General features: G+C 36.9%; 1 protein-coding gene across 1 annotated transcript in view; it reads right to left on the bottom strand.

Annotated features, from left to right (window-relative positions):
* DST (dystonin) overlaps positions 1 to 26,477 on the bottom strand; it is a 303,925-nt gene that overhangs the window by 83,637 nt on the left and 193,811 nt on the right. Inside the window, 20 exon segments of the mRNA XM_027888673.1 lie at positions 80 to 575; positions 1,969 to 2,168; positions 3,693 to 3,822; positions 5,410 to 5,645; positions 6,419 to 6,481; positions 8,672 to 8,798; positions 9,051 to 9,207; positions 9,743 to 9,909; positions 10,083 to 10,400; positions 10,672 to 10,880; positions 11,707 to 11,830; positions 14,386 to 14,562; positions 16,950 to 17,495; positions 19,066 to 19,347; positions 20,681 to 20,914; positions 22,664 to 22,816; positions 24,162 to 24,395; positions 25,442 to 25,588; positions 25,777 to 25,992; positions 26,147 to 26,293. Coding sequence (XP_027744474.1) covers positions 80 to 575; positions 1,969 to 2,168; positions 3,693 to 3,822; positions 5,410 to 5,645; positions 6,419 to 6,481; positions 8,672 to 8,798; positions 9,051 to 9,207; positions 9,743 to 9,909; positions 10,083 to 10,400; positions 10,672 to 10,880; positions 11,707 to 11,830; positions 14,386 to 14,562; positions 16,950 to 17,495; positions 19,066 to 19,347; positions 20,681 to 20,914; positions 22,664 to 22,816; positions 24,162 to 24,395; positions 25,442 to 25,588; positions 25,777 to 25,992; positions 26,147 to 26,293 — 4,363 coding nt within the window.

The raw sequence follows: 26,477 nt of genomic DNA, 5'->3' as shown, positions 1-26,477 counted from the left end.
AGTTCATTCAATATCTCTATCATAAAGTCATGTTTAACTTTATGTCTTAGTTAGCACTTTTCTTTAAGTAAATACTAACCTGATTTTTGCTCAATATCCTTAAATGATTTTAAGATGCCATCTAATTGTCTTGTAAGTTCTGCTTTCAGATACTCTTCCCCAACCAATGCTGACAGCTCTTCACAAAGAGTTTGGGCGGCATTTATATTCTTCATTTCCTGTTCTATTTCCTCCTTCATTTCTCTAGCAATTTCCAGTTGTTGTTTCACAGCATCAGGTTGTGTACTCACAGCCAGGCTGCTGCTTAGTTTATTATCCAAGGCACTTAGCTTATCAGACAGACTTCTGAGTAGACTTTGATACTCTGTGCTTTTCACAATGGCTTGGTCAATTCGGTCACATCTCTTCCTCAGCTGGCCGGTCAGACTGTCCCATTTCTGTGCCACTGCTGCCAGTTGCTCTTTTACAATTTCATGTGAGGGTGGATGTTCACCAGGTCTCTTCAGAATCCCTTCACCAGCCATAGTTAACTGCTCATATTGTGGCTTTCTGGTGTCAAACTCTTTGAGCAGAATCTAGAAAGAAAGAGAATTTTAAAAAGCATTTATCTCATATGAAAAAGAAGAAAAGGGCTTCTGATAAAAATCATGTAGAATTTGTTGTAGCTAAGCTCTTTAATTAACCTCTGAGCTTAAAAGGTGGTGAAATAACTGCACCTGCTACACATAAACTGTGTTGTTTCCAAGCATTTACATCAAAGAACCAGAAAAAAATGAGGTTAATTTACACATCATCTAATGGAAATTCAACCAGGAGATACAACTAAATAATGAATCCTGTTAATATCCCACTAATTATGTAACCACACCAAGTAAAGTAAGTGCTGTTTGGTTTCAAGCAGTGTCTTCTTTCCTAGACAATTTTGATATTTGTCTTATGATAGACCTTCAAAGAAGTACATAATACTGCAATGTATTATTATAGCACAAAAAATACTTTGATAATTCACAAAATGACTGAATGTGTACTATGAGGCCTTTCAAGTTTATATCCCTGGTTTCTAGTGGTTTTTTTTGACAGTAAGTCACAGTGCTTGCCGAAGAAGCGACAAATATAATGCTTTTACTTTACAGAACATTCCAAACCCTTTCTTTTTAAGTCAATTAGGTTGAACTTTTAAGGACTGTCAAGTGATACATTATAGTTTTATGCCACTGGTCTCGATTTCTGAAGCACTTACAAACCGATATTGAGTCATTTTCACATAATCTTAGAACATAGTTCACGTTTTAAACACTTCATTTTAATCAGTATTGATATTGCAGCTTTATTAATTTCTTTGCAAAACTCATGTTATTTCACATCAGTTTAGATTAACTGGCAGCAATAGAAATGTTTGAAATTAAAACTTCTACAATCTGCAGCCTCATCTGATTTCACTTCTGTTTCTTTTGTCTGAAGTTTCTGCATTGCTGTCAGTAAACTGCTACACTTTTTCATTATACTTTCTTCTGTCTTTCACACCCTTGGCCTCATATCTATGCGCAGTAAAGCATTTCACTTGCCTTTGCATTTTTGTTAGCTACTGACAGTCAATTGAATAAAATCTCAAAAAGCTAGTTCTAAGCATAGACTGTAATGAAGAATGGCCATAAGATGTCAAATTAATAAAATTCAAAGGGATATTTTCATTCCACTCCAGAAAAATCACACTATTGTCAAAACAAAAAAAAAAAATTATCAGAGGATCAGTATCTTCTCAACATTTTTTCCTTTAGCTGTTCTTATCTCTCTTCACTCTTATGATAAGTTTTTCTTGTAATTACTGTAGTCAACTAAGACTTAAGCTGATAAAAAAATCCAATGGGTCAGACTAACCACGATCTACTCTAGTTGCAAAACAGTACTTTGCTAATAGAAAAAAAGCAGAAGAAACTGAAATCAATAATGTATGTTGGCACTACTCACCTGAACCTGCTGCTTTTGTGTATTCAGCATATTAGGATCAATTGACAGTGGTCCCAGCACACTGACCATCAGCTCTTTCTCTACAAGCCAGTGCTTTAGCTGGGCTTCTGCTGTCTGGAACTGGGTCAGGTAATTTGACGACTCCTCCAGTTTTTGTTGTCTCTCAGATGTAACTTGATTGAGCTCTTTCCATTTGGAATCTAACAATGATAATGTTAACATATTGCATGCATATTCTAGTAGATGGGTTGTCAGACAGCAGACTATTTATGAAACATAAAGAGAGCTCTCTCATAAGGCTTCTTGCTGATTAACTCCGGATGCCTTATTACAGTGACTCGGCAAATACCTCTTTTAACAGTCAGACCCATATATATATATACACTTGGATGAAGGTCAGAATGTGTGGAATTTTTAGACCAATGAATATACAACATGTAATAAAACTGGACATATTACTAAATGAATTACCCCAAAATTTAGGCTTTGGTCTCTAATGACATTAAAGCCAGAGGGCTGTACTCAGTTATAACTCAGGTGCTTGATCTAGAGAGACAAATCTTCCTGCTTGTTCAGTAAAAACCCCCCATACCTTTATAAGGGTTAGCAGATATCCTAATTTAGACTTCGACTCTGAAAAGCTCTATGAAAAAGCCTAACTCTTTTGAACATCTGTATCATGAACCTGTGGAGATTAATGTCAGGCAATAAGAATACTTCTATTCAGCTTCTATACAGCTATTTCAAAAGTACTGTGTGAGCTTAGGCTCCCATCTATGCCAACGCATGGTCTTTTCCACTTGTGGCAAATGGCTTCCAGAGGAGCCATTGGGTCTTACAGTCTTGCAACTCTTCCCTTCCCTTCTGTGAAAATGTCAGTGCTTGCTCTCTGTCCTGATCTTCATCCCTGTTTTTTTCAGTTCCTTTTTGCTGCTTCATAGTCTTTGACCTCTCCTCATTCTGTATTAATTCCCTTTCAACACTACAAAAAAATCTCTTGGAGACCTTACCTGATACTTAAACTTTTCAGAGTTTCACTTACAAACAGGATAGATTGGAAAAATCCTCAGCTTCCAAGTTATTGCTGGTGTAGCTATAGAAATGCCTATCACTGCGGAACAAGACTGACCTATAATTTATTTAAAATATGGCAAACCTAAAAAGAATCTTTAAAAGCTTATGACAACTATTTACTGCAATATCTCCAAATCTATTGTCCAAACATGGTCATTTCCCTTTCTTTTTTCTGGCAAAATGGGTAGAATCAGTTTTAGAAAACAGCAAAAGGCTACCACACCTACCAAATTACAAAATCCACTAGTTCATGGGGGAAAAAAAACACATAGAAGAGCATTACCAACAACCCAACTGTTCTTTACATGAAATTAGGATCAACTTATCTGTTGTATTATCTAAGAAGAATAAAATATGTATGTTGAGCAGTCAGTCTGGTCAGTCAAGTTTTAACTGCAGATAAAAACCAAAGCCTTTTAAAGCAGGGAGTTCAGCTATAGCCTCTCTCAACTGCACTGATACAAATTCAAAGCCTGTGGACATCACTGTCATTACTCCAGATCTATACTCCTGTTAACGGAGTTATTTCCACAGAATTTAAGGGGTAGGAGGGAGCAAGATACTTAAAACACTAGTGATTGGTAATACATTAAAAAATTCATAAAACATCTTCCAAATTACTGAGCTCTGATACAGCTTTACTGAAGTACCTATTTTATCCAGTGTTTGTCTCCACTTAGGTGCCTCGGGAGAGTCAGGGTTCTTCTCCAGCAGTTCTGTTACTTTGTCCTTTAGTTCCTGGACTTTATTAGCACTTTGCTTTAATTCAGTTTCAAAAAGCTGCAAATTTAAGTGATAAAATAAATAAATAAGAGACTAAAAAAGAATGGTAAAGTTTGAAGTTCTTAATATTGAGATGTCAAGCATGAAGATAAACAATAAACATCTAGCACTTATATACTACTTTTCTGCTATGAATCTCAAAACACTTTGTAATGGTATATGTTGCTGGTCACATTTTTTTGGAAGAGAGAACCTGAAAGATTTAAACTACATTAACAATTATTGCTTAATTCGAACAAGTGAGAGAACTAAAATTCAGATAAATAGGTCCCATCATACTCACACATACTTGGCATCTGTTAGTGTACAGAAGGCAAACTGACTACTGCAAAGCACATTTCACAGCAGAAATAACCCAGATAGCACCAACGGAGAGGAGTGTGGTGTGGCCTCAGTAGGAGTCCTGCTATCACAGACAGACTGTTTATTGTATACCTCCTAAAACCATACCATAGTTTAAAGAGAACCATAGCTTAAAGTAAGGCCTAACAGGAGACTGAGATGCCCCAGCAAATCCTAATTCATGATGTTCTTGCAGACAGAAATGAACAGTTCTTATATGACTAGCAAAGGGCTCTTATACAAATGTTCTTTAGTAACAAAGCTTGCCCTGGAGAGCTGCTTTTTAATTATCCAAAACCCACTAAAATAAACACTGAACAAACTGCCTAAGCACTCAGTTTTCCAACTCTTTGTGAATATTCTTCCATTACTACATCGGGGTAAGATGCTCGTGTTAGCTTTGCATATTCTCTGTTAAAAAATAAAGAGCTAGTTTTATTCCACACTTAGCCTGAATTTTAGGATTGAATGTTATCCAGCTCTGAGGAAAGTTGGTAGCTGTTCAGGTTAATTTTTAAGGATGATCTGCCAAATATAAAAGAAACTGAGTTAAATCAAATTCTGTTCCTTGTTTAAACACAATCACAAGCAAGGAAAGAATTTCCCCTATGCATTACATTTCCCTTTACAGATGAACCTTTACATGTGTAAACATTGTCCTTCATTGCTAGGGAAGCATATGTCTCTGATGCTGAAACAGGACAGAAGCCTACTGCTGATTCAGTGGTTTTCTCGCATCAGTTAAAAAGTGGGGAGGAGACTGTTGTGTAGCTTTATAACTTAACAAGCATGACAAGGCTGCTGAAGAGAAACACTGCCTTGGAAGAGACATAAGCCGCTGCAGCTGCAGAGATTGGGAGGTCTGTGGAGTGTCAGTGAACCAGCAGCTGCAGAAACAGCTTCTGGACAGATACAGCCCTTCAGATATTACAAGTAATCTAGTATATACCTTCAAACTCTAACGAGATCAAAAAAGTTAACTGCACAATCAAGAGAGCCTCATCTACTTTAACTGTACACCAAAACTGCTATTTTCTGAACTGCAAAACTGGTTCTCTCTGACACAGTGCTCCTTTATTCCACTGACACAGTTTGCCAGATTTGCTCTAAGCCTGACTGACATGGTTACTAGGATCATCTAAATACTCTCAGCAACATTAAGCTGGGCTGAGATATCAGTTATGTCATAGCATCTGCCCAATAACAAATAAAAAAGAGTATATTTTTGAAGGCACAAAGTACCTTATGTTGCTCAACTTGGGCTTTAACCGCTTCACTATCAGTTGGGGCAGCTTCCCAATTTGATGCAGTTTTGTCCATTTTTTGCAACCAATGCATCATTGAGGTTGATTCTTCCTGAATATTTTGCATTTTTGAAAGCATATTTTCCAGTTCTGAAATCTTTTCATTCAGTAAAACTCCCAAATCTTCATAACTGTGATTTACATCAGACATAGCTTGTTGAACAGTTGTCAGTTCTGTAAAAGGAAAGGTGCACAAAAACAACGTTAGAGCTTAGAAGTCCTTCAAACAATATTGCCTGGATTTCTAAACAGTACTCTGAGTTACAATAGCTAACAGTCCCCCAAATAAGAAGTTGATGAACATGTTAGAGTTATTTCCAATTCACTCTAAATGTGGCAACACTACATCTGAATGAGCTAATGTAAGTTCCTATTTGCAAGAACTTATTTCACAGAAATCAGTTTTTCAATACGTACAGTTACACAAACACCTCTCAGTCTTTCTCCCCATTGTTTCTTTAGTATTTTAAGCAACAATTCCATGACACAGAGTTGAACGTACTGGGCTACAGTTCAGGTATATAAAGGTCTTATGTAAGTTCCTTTGTCACAGTGATACAAATGTATATAAAATTGGTGTCTTTGTATACATACACTTGTGTATATGTTTGTTGTGAGTGCTAGTGGGTGTTAAAATTTCAAACCCCATAGACATGTATTAGAATTTTCTCAAAAGCCATGTGTTATATCAAAATAGCTAACCCTGTATACATCTATAAAAGTATACACTGAGTCACAAAACACAGCCAGATTTAGTCTGTCTTCAAAGAAAATAATGAGATAGGTATTGTTATAATTAATTTTAGTATCATGCCCTGGTCAATATAATTTTCTTATGTGATGGTGGTGTGAATAAGCAGATTTATGTACAACATTAAAAAATACTTCCATATTTTTCAGCAATTAGCAAGTACGTTTCTTTATTGCATGTTGAAATTTTTACTGACCTTTATTTTTCAGGAAATCCTGAGTTCCTGGAGCTCCTCCTTCACCATTTAATATTGTGCCACCTGTGGATCAAGAGAGATGAAGTCTCATGCTTATTCCCACCTGGGAAGACCAACCCCCCCGCACAGCATTTCCTCTTCAAAACAGCAAGATACATAGCTATTATTACAACATCAAGAATAAAGAATAAAGCTCCAGCCAGCCAGTACCATAAGTGGTACCACATATCCACAGCATATGCATAGCACGTGCGTATGTACATATGTACTTAGGGCACCTTTACCCACCAGGGAAGTGGTTGAGACACAATCCCTGGAGGTATTTAAAAGACATGTAGACATGGCACTAGGAGACATGGTTTAGTGCTGGACTTGGCAGTGCTGGGTTAATGCTTGGACTTAGGGATTTTAAGGGTCTTTTCCAACCTAAATGACTCTATGGTTCACCACCGTACCTCTGCACAAAAAGCTCTTGATACCAATTGGATTAATCCCTCCCTATGCTGTCAAAAGCAAGACTTGAGCACGTGTTCCATTACAGGGATTGCAATGTGCAGTCCTTACTGTTAAGACCTGAAGTCCTTACTGCCACTTGGAGGCAGCCACTCATGCAAGCACTCCTACTAATTAAACATCATTTCAGAGCCTCTGGAACCAGAGCTACATGAGCCTTCTAAAACACTGTCAGACCACAGAGCTGGGGCACGTGATCAGGCCACAGAGAACTGCAAGGAGAATCACTTCCCGCTCTCCTGCACATATGTATTCCCAGCTGAGCAATTAACAGAGAAAGATTAATGGTTTCCTTGGAAAAGGCTATGTATCTACCCTGCAGTACCAGCTGGACAGTGAGGACCACATTAGTGGCAGCTGGAGGATGGTAAGAGAAAACAAATCAGATAAGAGAAGTCATAGGCCCCTGCCAGAGTCTTGTAAATCTTCATGCTCTATTAGCTTGACTTCAGTATTTTTAACTGTGCTAAAGTGAAACACAGTAAAGCTCTTGTCTAGGAAGGCAAATGCTCTAGCCTGGAGGATTATAGCTGCTCTTACATGATAGTTATTTAACTATTTTTCTATCTGGATGCACAGAAGCAGAGAAAGAGGAGAGGAAGAAGCCCAAATAAGGTTCTGAAATGTTCCTTGAAAGATTTTTATTAAAAGTTCAAACAAAAGTGAAACCACAGGTGGCTGCTACAAAGAGATGTGACAAAGGAAGTGTTCTACTTTTCCCCACTAGGTACCCTCTGGCAGTCCCCATCCCCCCAGTGCTTTGCAGATGACCAATGAAGGCCAATACACTGGAACTTATTTCCAGACCTAGTCAGTTCAAGAATTGACTGAAAATGTGATTATGGTCATTAATACACCCAAGGCACCACATACTTTAATTGTGGCTGGAATGATACTTAGCAGAATAGTTTGTTTCTGTAAAACAAATAAAATTTAACACTGGAGTACAGAAAATCGTGAAAATAGATTTGCTGTCTTTAAATTCTGATTACCAGTTAAAAAGAATTTAGTCAAAGGTCCAGACTGAAAACACATCTTGGCCTGGGGAAATCATGATGGGATATGAAATTGATACCCTTCTGTGTTGTTGTTTCAACTAAAACACTGACTAGCATTAATATACTATAATATTGGGAAGAGTAGGTTTACCTAGGCTCACTTTTTAGGTAAACCATGCCCTCATTACTCTTCTAACAAAAACTCCATGACTCTGCAAACCTTTCTGTGTTTGCTTGGTATCACAGAATAGCCTTCTGGCCATTAAAGAGGTATCTCTGTGCAGGTGCATTAGTGTGTGCAAAAGCAAGGTTTGTATTTCTCCTGCTTGCAGACTTGATGGATATGGGAATCACTGAACTTATCAGAATAAACAATAAACTTCAGAATAAGTCAATTTCTCAGTGCCAGAAGCTTTCTGAGGTGAGGTGAAGGCAACTGTGATGCTGTCATTTTATTCACTATCTGAGAATTACATACCAAAGTAAAGCTTTAGGATCTGTTAATCATTAACATCAGAGCACTTATACACAATTTTGGCAGAGTAAAACAATTAGAATGTGTGTTGAATTACTACAGCAATTAGAAAGTTTGAATGAGAATCACAGCAAACAACAGCCAGAAGAGACATAGCTAAATAATTTCTCACAAGCCATAATAATTCAGAATGCTAATCCAAAGGTGAATAATTTTTGTCTTAAAGGATAAGGCTTACCTGATTATACAAATGCATACCTGACTTACCTGATTTGGCAACTGCTCTCAGTTTTGCAGGAGAAGTCACAGCAGTAATTAGGTTACACAGCAAAGTTCCTCTGCTATTCATTTTCTGCAGTTCAGGTGCTTTCAATGTCCATTCATCTTTTAAATTCTGGTTAAGATAGTAATTTGATCATTACAAAACTGTTTTCAGACTTAAAGGATTTAGTGTAAAGAAAGGAACAACTTTGCTACTTGAGAACCCCCTGCAAACGTGCAAAAGAAATGTGAACGTAAATGCAGACAGCAAGTTCCCTAATCCCAATTACTATGACTGCTTACACCTTAAATCTGTACTTTAATGTTTGTAACAGATGCTTTCATTTTTTCAGCCATATTTCACTTTTCCTCTACAATACCTTACCAGTGTATCTTCCAAAGGTTTCTTTAATTCCTCTGTATTCAGGGAGGGTTGCGCTGCTGGAATTCGTTCTATGGTCTCTTTTATCCATTTCTTTAATGATTCTACGAGGAGCTCAAAAGTATCCATTTGTTTCTGACAAGATGATACATCCTCTTCTCTAGACAATTAAAAACAATTAAAGGTATAACTGTATTCCTTCCGATAATTAAACCAACAGATGTTATCAATCTGATATTACTATTCCTAAATTCAAAGTGTCACAAAAGTTAATTTTAGGGATATAAGTAGAATGTACAAAATCTAGTCTTGCTGTAAAGGTAACTTACATGGAATCTTCTATAATTTCTCTAGTTTTCCTTTGCAGCTTTGACGCCAAATGATACTCTAAAGCAATATGCTTTATAAGCAGCAATTTCTGTTCTATCAGAGAAGGGTTTTCTTAAAACTGCCAGGATCCTTGTGAATGTCACAAAATTTGAAAAGTTACTTGTCTTTACCGTCCATATTAGTGCTCTTGAGCCAGACAGACTAACTACAGAGGCATTTTCAAATAGAATCTCTTCAAATAAAACCCCCTCGCTTACTTTGGTTAACTGCAGTCTCTTGAGATTGCACACAAAAGGATAGCAGTCATCACAACATTCACACTGTGTTATTAGCCAAAGCGGAAACACTTAGATTATTCAACTTACTTTTCCTTTATAGTCTCCTCTACCTCTTTGAATTTCTTAGATAAAGTATTTACTTTTTCTGATACCAATGCTTTATCTCCAGGAAGAGCATGAAATGAAAGTTCTTCAACAAGCTGCTTCAAAACTTCCAGATCCTTCTTGTGTTGTGCCAATTCTACACTAGCTTCCTGCAAAATAGGATTACATTCTTCATTCTAGACTTAACAATCACTTGTTGAAAATTCAACTCTTGATTTTAGCTAACCAACCAAAGCTGGGAAAAAAGCATGCCTTATTTATTGTTCAATCAGAGGAGTTAGACTAAAAATGCACAATATAGACAAATTGAATGCTGCAGTACCTGCATGTACTGAGACACTTCACTAACATCCTTTCTTGGTGCCTCTGTCTCACTGAGGGCTTGGTTCTTCTCATCTAGAAATGACTGAAGTTTTTCTGACAGACCTTCAAATAACTCCACTTTAGTTTTCAACTCCTCCATTTTCAGAAGCTTCTCTCTATGCTTGTTACTTGCTTCAGAAAACCGTCCTGCAAGTTCACTCATTTTAGCTTGCAGCGTGGATGCAGTGGATGGATCTGCTGTTTCCGTGAACTTCTTCACTTTTTCATTCATAGTGTTTATACTGCTTTGGCGACCTGCAATGTCTTGTTCCAGCATCTGAAACAAACAAGAACTGCTTTGCACTCCTTTTAACTAAATTTTAAGAAATGAAGCTGGTCCACCATATAAAGCAACAAATCAGTACAGCTAGACCACTCGTGTAGATCTATTTCAGCTACAAAAATTCTTATGTGCAGTTTTACTTCACACAACAGTCCTCTTTAGTAAGTATTTTGAAACCATTAAAGGTGCCGAACTATGATTTTAATTCTTTCTTGAAATCTGCATTATCAAACTTATGTTTCTTCTTTCAAAGAATGCTACTTACAATGCTTTTACTAATAATATCCTGAATAGCAGCAGAATTCAAAGGCACTTGTTCTTGTTCCTTAAGGCTCTTTTCAACACTTTCCATCCAATCCATCATTTCATCCAAACCATCTTGCACACTCAGGGATCGTGTCAGAGTTACTTGAAGTTTTTCATTCCTTTCATTCACGGATTTGGATAAATTGTCATACCTCTCCACAATATCATCTGATAAAGAGAAAATAATTTCAACATTTTCCTCTAGCCTCTAAGCTTTTAACTCATTTTACCAGATCTTACCATTTAAGTGAGTCAAAAATGGCTACATCAGAATGAAGAAAAAAATACCAGCTTCAGTCACTAATAACACAGAATCAAAGATCAAAATCTTCAAACAGAGCCAAGAAACACACAGGACAAGGCAAATGGAGAGCAGCTTACGGCTGTAGTGCCCAGCTTTAGAAACTGGTTCCAATGAAGCTCTAGCTTAAGACAGCTGTAGACTGTTACCAAGAAATAAAATAGCAGATTATTGAAACAGCTCTTCTACAATTGCGTCTCATGTTATTGTGAGAGCTGAGAAGTTCTTCCAGATGATTCCTCATCAGACATTCAACATTTTCAAGATAACTCTCTGAAAGTCAAGCTCCATGTACCTCCTATGGAGTTTCATCACCAGCTCCAAAGAGGCAAGCTCCCAGTTGTTTTATTTTGTTGTTCTCCAAGTTACTTTTGGGATTCCAGTAAGAGATAGTTGTGTGATACACAGAGAGAGTCTTCAAACTTAGACAGTGGTGAATGTCATGCTGTGCTACTTCTCACAACTGACAGGGAAAGAGTATTGTGTGTATTGTGTGTGTATTGTGTTTTGGTGGTGGTAAGGTTTGGTTAGTCACAGGTTTTTTGGCCTGTATGTTGTAATGGCTTATGACTCAACAAAACATGGACTTGAACTGCGACACAAGAATGTGGAAACTCTGTATTTTGTCTCTTCCACAACCTGCATGCAGACACAAGTGATAAAAAGAGGTATTAAGAAAAGCAAATATTTTACCCAGTGTCTTCTGAATCTCATCTTTGTCTGGTGTCAACTCTCCCCTTGTATCCAATAACACTTCAGCAGCTTTTTTCAGTTTTTCTACAGCAATTTGGTGGTTAGACACCTGTCCCTGAAGAACCTGTAAAATTCCACTATTATCAGTTAGGTTTTTCAGTATAGTTGATAGTTACATATGCAAGGTATGATACATCATACAACCTAAACTTAGTGCTGGGAATAAACTAATTTAATTTCTCACCTCTCCCTAAGAAAAATCCTGATGGGTGGCTATGACTTCTGGCCCTTGTTTAGTTCATTCACCATCTTTTTTGTCTTCTGTTTTAGAATGCTTATCTGACTCAACTTGCATGTAACTTCAAAATGTATCTTTTGATTGTTTCTAAAGATCACTTGTACAGACTCTATATAATAAATATTTTCAACTCAGCATCTGACAACAATTCAGGGGAAAACCATACAGTCAGCAGCAGCAGTTACACATTCACCATCAGTAGTACTGACAAAGGATCAGACTGACATCATAGTGTAAACAGGAACAGCTTGAAACAAGATGATTGCCTTCAGAGACAGGAACCTCCTGGAGCCAGTGTCACTGAATTTTTCCTAGGTTTGTCCATTCAACCAAGGAATACATGTTTAGATACTAGCACAGACATGATTCACTCCAGATTCAAAGACAGTAAGGATGAATCAACTTCTAAAAGGGGATTAAAGTACGATAGTGTAAATAATCTTTAAATTATTTCAGGCCCCTGTGCAAGGTGCATCTCTGTATGATGTGCCTTTGTTTTTATTCACTTGCACGAAATACAAGTCCAAAATGAAGGTACTTCTCATTTATTTTCTGATACACACTAACTCAGTGAATATATGAAGCAAAAGGTAAATGCTATGTGCCCTGCCAGGGCAAAGAAGACATGTCAGTGCATTCAACAATGGCCTCAAAAGCACAACCAGAACACAGTACATCTTGCTGACCAAACTGACACAGTGAACCACAGAGACCTGAAGAGGAACTTCCCTTACACTAGTACTTGTGTGGAAAAAAATATAAAAGACAAAGAAAGAAAGAAAAAAAAAAAGTACCAGAAAACTTTGTATGCTGGCAGAAGGCAAGCAAGCTGATGCCAGAGGCACTGAAGAATATTCTGAAGAACAGTTAATCCCCATAAAAAGATTAGACCTCATCATGCTGCCAAGGCCTATGTCTAGCTGGATTATCAGCTGCATGTGCTGGCTACAAGGGACAGCTTTAAATTGCAACACCTGACTTCTTCAAAATACTCTTTGTTTTGCTTTCATTAATTGGCTTTCTTTCTTCAGCCTCCTGTTTTTTCTCCTCCTTTGAATCTTTTGACAAGTTGTACCCTCTCCCTTCTTCCCAGCTCATATTCATTGAGTGCTCTTTTGTGTGGAAACTAATCCATTTAGACATCTCATAAAAAGAACCCCAGTCCTCACTCCTTTTGTATTACTTCCATGAAAATTTGCATTATAGAGGATAGAATTCACTTTGGCATAAGGAACAAAAAGTTTAAATGAAGCTTCAAATTGTGATTGGTGTTTTTCTTCTCTTCTAGCACTTGGAAGCACAAATGTACCTAAACTGTTCCATTGTTAGGAGTCTAAAACTTACACTTTTAATTTTCTTGTCTTAAACATGGCTGTGATTTGTCTCCTTTTGATGTCATGCACCCAAGTGTTGGGCAATTGCAAAGGTGGATTTGAAAAATATCATAGGTAAAAGTAACTACTGCTCAGGCTGATGGAAGGGAAATGATTATGATTTGTCAATAGTAAACATATCCAGCCTGCACTGATACTCCATAGACCACAGACAAAACAATGAGGAAATGCCAGACCAGTAGCCTTGCTCACTGAAAAACAAAGAATCTTCAGTTTATTTATATTATAGGCGATGGGATGTGTTTATGAAAATACAAGTGTCCATTCAATGATGACAGAGTGTATGAAACTTCATATAAATTACCTTATACTTGGGTTCCTAAAGCTTTCTCTAAACCTACATTTCATGCAGATAACTGCAGTTTTACCTTCACAAGCTCTATCACTAACTTTTTTTTGCCTCTACTAGGATTTACCTAAAGTCATGAGTTACATGCTCAGTGGGGAAAAATAAAAAACACTGATTTTCTGTGCAGCGCAAATTACGTTATATTCCCTCTCTGCAGGGAATATAACACTGAATGCAACTGAAGCAGGCAAACAGACTACTCACTGCTTTTCTGGTATAATCCCTTTCATAACGAAGTAACACACAAATGTGAACAGAGAAAATCAAGAGTCACAGACAACAATCACATGGAATTCTCTGTAAGGAATTCTATCCCAAATCCTACTCTGATAGCCAACTGTAATCAGTAAATCCTATCTTAGTTCAAAAACTTTTCAGATTTCACCCTATCATTTGCTAAGTGATATAAAACACATCTTGCTTTCACTTTCACCACTGTTAATAGCATCTTTTTCTTTTCAATGCTTCTCAGATATCACTCTGAACTGCCAAATTTCAGAACCAGAAAAGTTAAATGCCCACATGCAGGGCAAGAATTTGGCCTGCATCCACTTGGATTATATTAGATCATCCTGTTTTTCAGACAAAAAGCAGTTTCTTTTAGGACAAAAGTACTTTTGCATTTTATAGCTTTTCACCTTGGTTTCTTCAAGTTGCCTTTGGAGATTTTTGGGATCCACTGCAATTGGCTCTGACAGTTGCTTGTTCACAGCTATTTCAGAGGCCTGGAGACCTGACAAAAGTCCAGATGAGGCATCTTCATAATGCTGGTATTTATCCACCAGGTCTTTGAGGTTATTTCCAAGGATGCTACACTAAAAGAGTAGAAAACAAACAGGCAAATACCCAGGCATTAAAGTGTGTGCCGCATTTCATACCAATCTCAAAGTCATACACTCCTTCCTTCCTGAAATACTGCATGATTTTTTCCTGCCATCATCCCACTGTCTACCTGATCTCCGAACTAAGACATGACAGCTGGACAGGCTATGCAGGTCTTCCCAGTTTGTGCTCCTGAAAGGTGATTTAGGATCAATTTACCAATGCAGGTGGGAAACTGGAATCTAAACCATAGCACTAGCTTTAGGAATACTTTTGGATTCATTAATGTGAAGATTCTTTATCAGCACTCTGATATCAATAATGTAGCCAGTGGAAACGACAAATCAAAAAAAAAAATCAGGAGAGATATGTATGTTCATTAAAACACACACAGTGGAGTATGGCCTTCATAAATACTTTAGTTGCATAGTGAATCCAAAGTGATACGGCTTGCTATTGTACATACGCTTTGTTTCGGTCACTTAGTGTCATCTGAACAAGATCCTATTAGCCCTATACATCAGCATGCCCCAAAGGTCTAGAGTGAATTACCATGTAAAAATGTCAGTGGAACTCTTTCAGACTTTCTGGAGATGGTTTCACAAGCAAAACATGATTGTATCAAGTCATAATATTTATAAACGTTTACATTAAATATTTATACTCTGAACCTTCCAGGCACTGAACTTTAATGTTTACACATGGTACTTGGTCTCCATCTGGTGGGCAGACATAGAACACATTCATTTACATAACCAGTTAACCAAGAACTGACTTGAGATTCCTTCAACACATTTGCCTATAAAACCAAGTCTCACATATGTACGAATGCATATATACAAAAGGGAAAGCAATATAAGTATTTATTAAAAGCAAGAAGCTTTTACAAAAGGTAAAAAGGTTACTATAAACTCATTTACCACTTGGAAGATCTCACTTTTTAGAATTCTGTCCTTCAAGACTTGAAAACTCTACTTTGCTCTGGATAATTATTGTCAAATACTTAAAGTATATCTGCTATAACTCTGCTAAATGTATATATGGAAAGGACAGAATTTGGCAAATTGACAAATCTGAGACCACAAATCAAGCTGCTGGTGTAGACTTTTTATACGCATAAAAATAAGCTCTCTGAAAATTTTTCAATAAAATTTTTATATTCATACTCAAGACTAATCCAATAAACCAACTGGAGGAAATCTAACGTGTCAATACAAGCTTTAGCTTCCCTGTTCATACAAGTTAAGTGGGAAAATGAAAACAAGCTTTTGTAAATGAACAGCTACCTTCACATACTGAGAGAACAAGTTTTACCCTGTTTTTGTAATCAAGCAATCAAATTAATGTCTTTACAGAATTTATACTTCTGACCAAAAAGCCTTAAAGAGATAAAAATTTCCAGACAAAGATGGCCACCGTTGCACACGAACACAATACCACTGGACACTGAAGTTCTACTAATGAATTTGAACCTATGATCTTAGAAAATTATGAAATGGCATGGTCAAAGGATACTGACAGTAACTCTGTCTTAAATGGTTCAATTAATAATTATCTCAAAAGTTCAAAATTCTGGAATATTTTCAGTATTGATCAACAATGTGTTGGTTTTTTGAAAACAGCCGGAAATTTGGCATGTGAGACCAGCTGGTGATGTTTGTCTAATTCTACCGGGCAGATTCCATACATGAACCTGGCGCAGAGAGACAGATTATCTTCCCTCTTTAAGGTACATGGAGGATTTTGCATTACTAATTACTCATTAGTTAGAGACTAATCTCAGATTGTTAAGGATAAAATGTTTACTTGGCAGAGCTGCAGAAAAGAATTTATATCTTCAAATGACTATGTTCCTGCATGCCTAGTGCAGACAACAAAGGTCATATTGGGACAAACTATTTCAGAATACAAACCAATTTGAAATTTTGCATGCTAACCTTGGTACAGTTCCTCTCTTTTTGCATTCATTTTATTAGTAGGAAGCCAAGTAAATAAGCAGTTGTGGGAAATATTGTAAGTAACATAAAGAAATGTTATCCATCTAAAAGTATTACAATTTCTTACACTCCAAAATGTTATTCAGCCATCCCATACTGCCACAAATGCAGAGTTTGTTTAAGGTTGGAAAGAACAATGAACATATCTGGTCTTCTTTGTCCCTTATAACATGTAGTAGAAAATTTAATCCTTTCAGACATTAAATAGTCCAGCACCTGACTAAAGCAGATCTTCTAGAAAAGCATCTTGTTCTGTTATCTAACTTTGAGAAAAAAAGAATGTACAACTTCCCACAGTGTTTGTTTCATCAGCTAACTCCTTTCTATACAAATTGCTAAATCAATTACAGTAGTCTTTCCTATTCAGTATAAATAAAACTTACTTTAGTATAGAGGGATTTGAAGCGATCTGAAGCACTGTCCAGTTTATTTTGCACTTCAGTGTATGTTGCTGAAGTATCGATACCATCTTTGTCAACCTTCACACCATCTCTTTTGCTACACGACCTTGCAGCATCTAAAACTCTTTGTCCAGAAATCGTAATATACCGTAAATCACCTTTGTGAGATATAACATCTTCTGAAAAACTCTTCTGCCTTTTCAGTTTGATCATAATACCACTGAAGTCAGAAGCCCCTGCCTCCAAATTGTCAAGTTCTTGTTCTGCCTGCTGCAGCCAGGTTTCAAATTCACTATAGTCTGCATCAAATTTCTCCAGTTCTTCTCTTAGAGAATGAGTCAGTTTCATTTTCCGTTCTGATTCGGCTAAAGCAGTCTCATACTGAGCCTTCAGCTCTTTCATGTTCCTTTGCATCTTGTCTTTTTCTTCAGGGGAAAGGTAGTGCCCTTGTTTCTCCAGCAGTGCCTGAGCAGACTGAGTTGCTACTATGATAGCTTGCTGCTGTGAAATAATTTTCTCATGTTGAGCCTACAAGAAAAAGAAAAATAAACTATGACCAGCACCTTCTCAGATGGTTCCCTAGAAAAGGATATGCAAAACAAAGTCCATCAAAATGATAAAAGGCTTTTCTACTTTTCATATTATTTATTAAAAGCCCATGTTTTTTCAGTAATTTTAGTGACTCCTGGTCATCATATTTTCATGCAGTTTCAAAATTTTACAGAACATTCAATGGTAATTTTTGCCAGATAAATAAGCCATGGCTAAATGAATGGCTTCAGATAATTACTGCAACTCAGCAATACCTGGATGTATATATAACACAAACATCTTCCCCAGTACTTCTAAAAGACAGCATTGTAGAGCAAAACTGGACATTATCAAACTTTTTAACTTTTTTTCCCTAATATAAATTATTTGCTTATTGCTTAGCATTTATGGTAGTGTGCTTAGTGTAATATAAATTTTCCTATTTCCCTGTCTCAAAATGGGATTTAACAAATAAAGCATTCAAAAGTAAGTAACTTTCCAAATAAAAACAGTCTATTTCCTGTTTTTCAAAATCAAGACCAGTGATTCTTATCAATATAGTTAGTCATAAAGCAGGTCCTTTTGACATTAAAAATCAAGACACAATCTATGCATGTAAATTTTTCAACCCCATAAAAAGAGCTAAACCACAAGAACTGGGTGTCAAATAAAAACCATGTTTCAAATATATTTTAAAAAGCTCTTTATTCTTGAAGTTCTTCCACTCTCATGTAAAATAAACTGGTAGATTTTTTTTCCACAAGTACAATGGGCACTAGATGCAGAAAAGAACTGTCAAAAAAGTGGAAGTAAAAGCAGCATGTACACAAAACCAAAGTATCTTATTTTCTTAGGTTGCTTTTGGGGTTTTGGTTGGGTTTTTCTTTAATATGAAAGGAAATCCAAAATAGTATCAGTTGTAAGTATAATAATTTCTACTAAGATGTCCATCAACCCACACCTTGGTTTCTCAACTGTAAGCCAACAAACACCATAAAAATGAGCTCTTATTATTTTTAATGCTTCCAATTACCATACCTGGAAAATCTATTTTTAAAATGCCACACTGTGATTTTACGTAACTCACTCTTCCAAAGCCTTCAAATACTGCTTTGCCCATGGGTTAAAGTTACGGGGAATGAAGATAGTAATTTCAGTAAACTATTATTTGCAGCCACTGGCAATCAGTGTTTACAGGGGATTCTAGGGGGATGCATAATTTGGCTATCACAAAGATTTTTGGACAAGTCACATAAAGGGTATGAGTTTACATTGCTACTTTTTGCATTTTATTTACCTGCATTAATTTCTCACCATACAAAATAATAATAGACTTATCACAAAGATTCTTTATATTTACTTGCAAGAAAAAACTATAGTAACAGCAAAAAAATGACAAATATGCAATACATTCTAACTACTGAAATTCCTGCCACTATATATCACAATCTTCCTAGTGCCTGTTCCAAAGCCCACAACAGAACAGATGAGATTGTCTTCACTTATGTTGAATAAGGACTAATATGCTTAGCACCTAAATACTGAATACATCCAGTAAAAACAGTACCTTGACTTTCTGATACTGCTGGTTCAGATTATCATCTGTGCTTTTTACTAGTCCATCCACCTGAGTTTCAATGTCTGGCTGCATTTCCAGCAGATTACCATTGACATCATCCTCCTCTCCTTCCAAAACTTTCACATCTCCTTCTTCAAAGTGTGTTCCATTCTGTTCTATCACTTTCTTAAATTTCCGGCCATGCTCCGCTTCTTTATCCACATTTGATAACCAATCCAAAAGATTTTCTATTGTGTTTTTGCTTTCTTCCAGCTGTTCTATGGCTGCAACCTACATTGAAATTTCACAGTTTCAGTTTGGAAATCTTCTGTAAGCATTACAAAATATCATATGGAAACAGACCATTTAAAATACATTAATATTAAAGTGAATTATTGATTGACATAGAAGTTGCTGGGTTTTTAATAAGAAAATAAACCATCAGTTCATTAGTTACTCAAATGAAATATGACTTTAATCTCCCTACAGTTTATCAATATGAGTTGGGTTTGAGTGGCCAGGTTTTGGTAGCAGGAGGGCTGCAGAGATGGCTTCTCTGCCAGAAGCTTCTCCCGTGTCTGACAGAGCCCATCCCAGCCAGATACAAGATAGACCCATCACTTTCCAATGCTGAGCCCACCAGTGATGGTGGCAGCAACTCCGGGGTAACATAGTTAAGAAGGGTGTGTGAAAAACTGCAGCCTGAAGAGAGGAGTGAGAATATGTGAGAGGAACAACTCTGCAGACACTAAGATTAGTGAAGAAGGAGAGGGAGGAGGTGCTCCAGGAGCCAGAGCAGAGATTCCCCTGCAGCCCATTGTGAAGACCATGGTGGGGCAGCCTACGGAGGTCTACAGTGGAGCAGAGATCCACCTGTAGCCTATGGAGAATCCCTGTGCTGGAGCTGGATGCCTGAAGGAGGCTGTGACCCCATGGGAAGTCCACGCTGGAGCAGGCTCCTGGCAGGACTTGTGACCCAATGGGGGACCCACACTGGAACAATCTGTTCCTGAAGGACTGCGGCCCATGGAAGGTACCAATGCTGGGGCAGTTCTTGAAGAACTGCAGCCTTCCAGTGGGAAGGACTCATCTTGGAGAAGTTCATGAAGGACTGTCTCCCATGGTAGGGACCCCACAGTGGAGCATGGCAAAAGTGTGAGGAGTCCTTCCCCTGAGGAGGAAGGAGTGGCAGAGACAATGTGTGATGAACTGACTTAGCCCACATTTCCCATCCCCCTGCAACAATGGCGGGAATGAGGGAGAGAATTCTGGAGCTGAACCTAGGAATAAAGGAGGGTGGAGGGAAGGTATTTTTAAGATTTCATTTTTATTTTTTGTTATCCTACTCTGATTTGATTGGTAATAAATGAATTTCCCCACGTCAAGATTGTTTTGCCCATGACAGTAACTGGTGAGTGATCTTTCCCTGCCCTTATCTCCACCCAGAAGCCTTTCATTACATTTTCTCTTCCCTGTCCAGCTGAGGAGGAAAGCGATGGAATGGCTTTGGTGAGCACCTGGCATCCAGACAAGATCAACCCACCACACAAGGGTAAATTGCAAGACTAATCCCATAAGACATGTAAAAAGTTTGAACAAAGGTACAAAGTGGTTGCCCAAAAACCTTTTCTGTTTCCTGCTTAATTGCTGTTGTCATAGCTTTATCAAGTTCTTTCTTGGACTCTTCTGCTTTCTGGCTAAGGAGCAAACACTTTGTCTTAGCTTCATTCAGTTTCTGTTCCAGAACAGTCTTGTCTTCTTGTGACAACTTTTCTCCATTCTCTTTCAAGAACGTTTCAGTATTTTTCACAATCTCTGCCAGTGTCTGGGCACTTTTCCTCATGTCTTTTTGTATCTCCTTCGAGAAAAAAGAAAGCACATAAAAATAATTAAATTATTAACCAGATTCGTCCAATTAACTTTATTGGAACTCTCCCTCTTCTGGGGTAAGCACCACACTGGTCCTTTCTAACTTGGGAAAGTATATGATACATTACTAAACTGCAGATAGAATTACCAAAATCAAAGACATCAACATCTGACAATGTTGTTGCAGTTCAATCCTTTTTTTTTTTTTAATTTCACGTCTGTTGGCTTACACTGCTATTCAGACTCAGGCCACTTTTTCTCCTTTCTTTAGAAGCTCAAATACTGCATTTCCATGATGGAGAAAAACATATGTATTATGTTATAGAAATCAAGAGATAAAGTAAATCTGTTACATTGCAGTTAGTGAGTCTCCTGACAAATTCTTTCCATTACTATCCTAACAGAAAGCTGCTGAAAATAAAGTGACTGAATAGAGGTTAGGAAATTGTAGTTATCTTTCCTAGCTGGAAGTTTTCCCATACTTTTTTTGTTCTGTTCAGGCCAGGAATGGCATAAGAATACTTTTATTTTAGTTTTAATCAATCATAATATTTCAGTCTCAGAAGAATGTTTACATCCATTGAATTTCATAGAGGACAGATACTTAGTTTCAATTTATCCAAAGTGGTTTTCCTAGATTCCCTCCCAGTTATCTGAGAGGAGCTTTAATTACAACAATTATGCTGTTGAGTACATTAACCCAGTTATTGAAACAATGACACTTTTTGTCTTTTTATGCAGTATACCAATCTTGGAGCTGCAAGACAGAATATCTGGTTCTCATTCTAGACTAAAGATTTTGCAGCAATTATGGAATACAGTTTGGTAGCTAAAACTGCAGCTCATTTTAATACTTCAGCAAGTATGTGGATAACCCATTTAGGCCACAAATTCTTAAGATAGGTAAGAGATACCAAAACAGTGTCTGTATCTTTCCACTGGCAATAAGAAAACTTTGACAAATTAGATGTATCACCTCAAAGATAAACAAAGCAAGGCAAGATGCATAAGGAAATTTCTGCCTTTATACATTACTAAACCTGACTTGGAGTTTTACAGTATAGCAAACTATTACTAGGAGAAGGAGGAAGAAGAACACCAAGTTCTTCAGTTCTTTAACTATCACAAACTCCGTATCAGTCAGGACATAGTCAAAGTTTATAGATGACTACTAACAGCTGAAGAGCAAGGAAAGCAAGCAAACTGAAAGGGCTTTGTTACATGAGGACGCCAAAGAGATTCCAAGAAACACTAATAAAAACCAGAATTCAAACCAAAACAAGAGTGAGGCAATGGAAAGCCCCAGGCAAGAGAAAGCCTTGCATCAAAATTTTTCAAAATACTGGAACAGGAATAAACACGCTTTGATACCAGTTAAAAAGTTGGTTGAATTATTTTAGCACAAGCAAAACTTGTGATTTTATCACATTTGACAGGAATAATCTTAAGCTAATATATTAACAAACTTCATGCCTGCTTCAAGAGTGCTTTTTGAAATGTGTAGCATTTATTTTGGTGTCTCCTCATTTGGAAATTTCTGTTCTCCCACTGGTTCATACTGGAGTGTAGTCATGGGCAGCAGTTTAAATGCAAGCCACTAAGCCTTTACTTTGCGTAGGTCAAACAAATCTATTTTATTTTCCTCTCACATGACAAGTCTTGTTACTCAACAAAAGAGTTCAGTCACTCTCCTCTGCACTCAGTATTCTTTAACTTCTCTGACTAGAATCGTGCATACCTCCTGTTTGGTCTGGTATTGTTCCAGCTCAGCCTTGCTGTCTCCAATAACAAGAGACTCTTGCTGTCCAATGAGTCGATTTTCAGTTTGTGTAAGCAAATCACAGATTTCCTGGAGTTTCTCTTTGCATTCCTGCTGCCGTTCAGCCACATCCTACATTGGAGCCAAGTACAATTGAAAAATAAAACAACAAGTCCTCACTTCAGGAATCAGCAGACACACTAAATAAGTATTAGAATATCTTTGAACATCAATATTGCAAAGCAATAATTTTTAAAGTATGCTGTAAACATGATAGCAGTGGTACAAAGAGCAAGATGAACATACAGAAGTTATGGATAAACCTCAAATGTGTAAGTAAAAGAGACCATGTTTGATGGAATTGCCCGATAGTAGTCTGGCCATGCACATATGTGAAGGATGAAATCTCCAAATGACAAGAGTGAAAATCCAGTTTCTTAACCACTTCAAACCTGTGATAAACATTATTAATTCTGAAAAAAGGACATCAAAACAGAGGTTAGTTGTGAATGTGAGTTAGCTCTTGTTGGTATGCAAAATATGTTACCTGAATAGAAACTGTCAACTTTTTAAGCAGTACAGAAGAACAAAACATGCAAGCTCGTTATTGTTACAAAGTCCTAGAAATCTTATCTGTGCCTTTCCGATACTCAATTTTATGTTTCTTTCACAAAATACAGCGGAAACAAATGTTCTTAGCATGGCAAAATAATACAAAGTCTACAGAATACTAAAGCACTTTTTATTATGCATAAAATGGGGGCTGAGGTGGTGAACCTGAGTCTTAACAGTGCTTCTGTAAGAGGAGAGGAGATGCAGTTATGCTGCAGAATCTTATCAGCCTCCTTTGACTCTGCAAAGGCTGCTTACACTTGCCAACTGCATCCATGCCAGCTGAAGATGTAACTGTCACCACTTGACTCAGAGCATTCCCAGTGCCCACGCCTACAACTGCAAATATCTTGGCTGGTTTACTCATATGTCTGTCCCTCTAACCTGTCTCAGTCGAAACAAGCCATGGTAGCTAGGATTTTAACAAATCTCGTTCTGTAACTGTAAAGATAAGCACAGTACTATAAATATAAGAAGACAACCTGGCAAATTAAAGGAAAAGAAAATCAAGACAGAAGTGATAAGCAATGGTGTGACAGTAAATTCAGTGATTAATATAGCTCAGATCAATTACTGATATAGCTGCTAAAGAAACAACACTTGTGAGAAACCTCAAGTAAATTTCTCTCATTACTACAAAGAGCAGACCCATGTCTGGTCATAATAATATGCTGTTTCTGTGACTGTACCAAGAAAGGCAAAAATGACAATTCACCAAACTTGATCATTACCCCCTTTGTAGAACTATGAAATATCCACAGTAAAAAGGAAAAAGATAGGAATACACTCAATATTGCATGCTGGTATTCAAATTCCTCATCCATAGACAGAAACATTTAGTGCACATTTACACAGAAAGGCAAACCTTCTGATCACCCAGCTCTTGCACTGCCTGTAACTGAGTCTCTAAACTTTCCATTTGAGAAGTTATTGCTTCCTGTGCTTCCTGAAAAGATTTCTGGGTGGTATTTAAAAGCCTCAGCAGTTGTTTGCTCTGACTAGGAGAAAGATCTTCAGCATGTTCAGAAATGAAAAACTGAACATCAAACGCAGTGGACTCCAGTTGCATTTTTTCACGGCTGAGCTCTGCAGAATTGTTCTGTAAATGAAGTGAAGGGAATTACTAGCAATAAAGAAAAAAGCCAGTACAAATAAAACACAAGTATCCCTATCACCTTTTCTTAGCCCCTGTCCCCACTTTCCTTTTGGAAAGTGTCTACCCAATTGCTTTTGGTAGACAGTTTAGTCCCAGTAAATCAAAACTCGGAAGCATTCTGATATATTCAGCTGTATGACATTAATATTTGTGCGTGGTTTCTCTCAGGACAGTCTGTTTCCAAGTAACAAATAATGTGATCTTGCACACCTCTCTCTCTTTACTCTGTCATGGATGCCTCACAACTGACTGTCATTCAACTATGGAAGATTTATGGCAAATTAGGTGTAACATTTTGACATTTCTGGGTCTGAAGACCCAGAAATGTTAAAATACTTACTTGAAATCATTCTTATTCTTAACTTCACAGAGAGAAGTCCCATTCCTAGCAATGTGGCAAATTCTGACAATAGTTACATACCGTGGAACCCCTATGAGATTACCATGTATACCAGAACTTCATTAAAGCACATTAAAACAAATTAAAAAAGTTTTACCATTCATACACACAGAGGTGTATGAACTTTACTAAAAATCTGATCCAATTTCTTTTTCATGGTGATGAATTTATGGAGTGTGTAATGAAGAGACTTTTTATCCCACCTTGTGTTCTCACATATATATAATTGATTTGAAAGGTAATTAAACTTCGGTAAAGATTCTGAACCTTATGCATAAAGATCCAATCACTGAAATATTTGTATTATAAATCAGATTTCCAAAAGTTTCAGATTTACTGTAACAAATGTAAGCAGAGCCAATAGCTTTCTCAGTAATCCCAACTTAATAATACTTTTTTTGCAAGGGAAAACACAAATCAACAAGATTTTATTACTGGATTATCAAGTAGTTGTTTCTTAAGTAATTACTTCTAGCTGTCTGTTTAAGTGATAAAAATTAATGAGCCTGAATACAAAACCTAGCTAATAATCCATTGTAAGGAGCAACATTTGTCTGAAGCACCAACACCTGCCATAAGGAATACTTACTTTAAATAGCTGTAAACTTCTCTTCATCTCTTCCATATCATTAGTATTCATTGTGAAGTCATTCACGATTTTACTGTTCTCTGTGATCCAGTCTGAAAATCTCTGCAGTTTACTTAAAAGTTGCTGGTGCATTACTCCAAGCTTAGACTGGAAAGGGAAGTTGTATATTTATTTGTGCTCCTGGAGTCTAGTCACACTTGCTACCATCTTAAATTGAATCATACACATATTTTTATACTAAGATGAAACTAAAGAAAGCAAAACCGATTTCCTTCATTTTAGTTCAATTACCTTGAAGAGAACCAAGGTAAAAACATACATTGATAAAAACATACCATTTCTGAGTCAACAGCACAGAGTATTTGTTTGGCTCGTTTTGAAGATGTATCACAGACCACCAAAAATGCTTCCTGCAAATAGTCATAGCTTATCTTTAGCTCTTTAAGTTTCTCTTCTGGAACATCCCTGTTACAAAACTTGAAGAATTCTTCCGTTAACTTCATGTCCTTTTTTAGGACAATTGCAAACGTAGCCAGTCCTGATTCAAATGACTAAGAAGAGAATATATATAAAATAGATTAAGTTACTAAGAAAGACATTTTACTCTGAATTACTTTAATTATATTTTAAGTCTCTCTTTTTTAATCTAAGGGCTATTCCTAGCACCCATCACTGAAGTACAAGCATAAAGAACATTTTACTTACCTCTAGCTGTTTCAGTTCATCTTTCAGTATTTCCAGATTGTTACTAATAGGTTGCTGGTTATCTAGGTGGCTCTTCATATCTTGAAGCACTGCCAAATGTCTTTGCATTTTCTCTATGAATGTTAAACATTGCTGTACTCCATCAAACTGAAAATGAGTTTCAAAAATAAGAGAAGTTTTTCCAAACTGACAGAACTGAAAATTAACAATAAAAGTCCTTGGGTTTATTATGATTTATTTTAAATTTATCATTTAATTTTTCCAGTTCAATTACTTTCTCCAGCATTTGGAAGAATTCATGCAATTCCTTTAACATAAGATACTGAGAACA

This window comes from Empidonax traillii, unplaced genomic scaffold, assembly GCF_003031625.1.
Source record: "Empidonax traillii isolate 1590-97213 ecotype Southwest subspecies unplaced genomic scaffold, ASM303162v1 scaffold243:size714344, whole genome shotgun sequence".
Lineage (NCBI taxonomy): Eukaryota > Metazoa > Chordata > Aves > Passeriformes > Tyrannidae > Empidonax > Empidonax traillii.
This window is presented reverse-complemented; position numbering and strand designations above follow the sequence as displayed.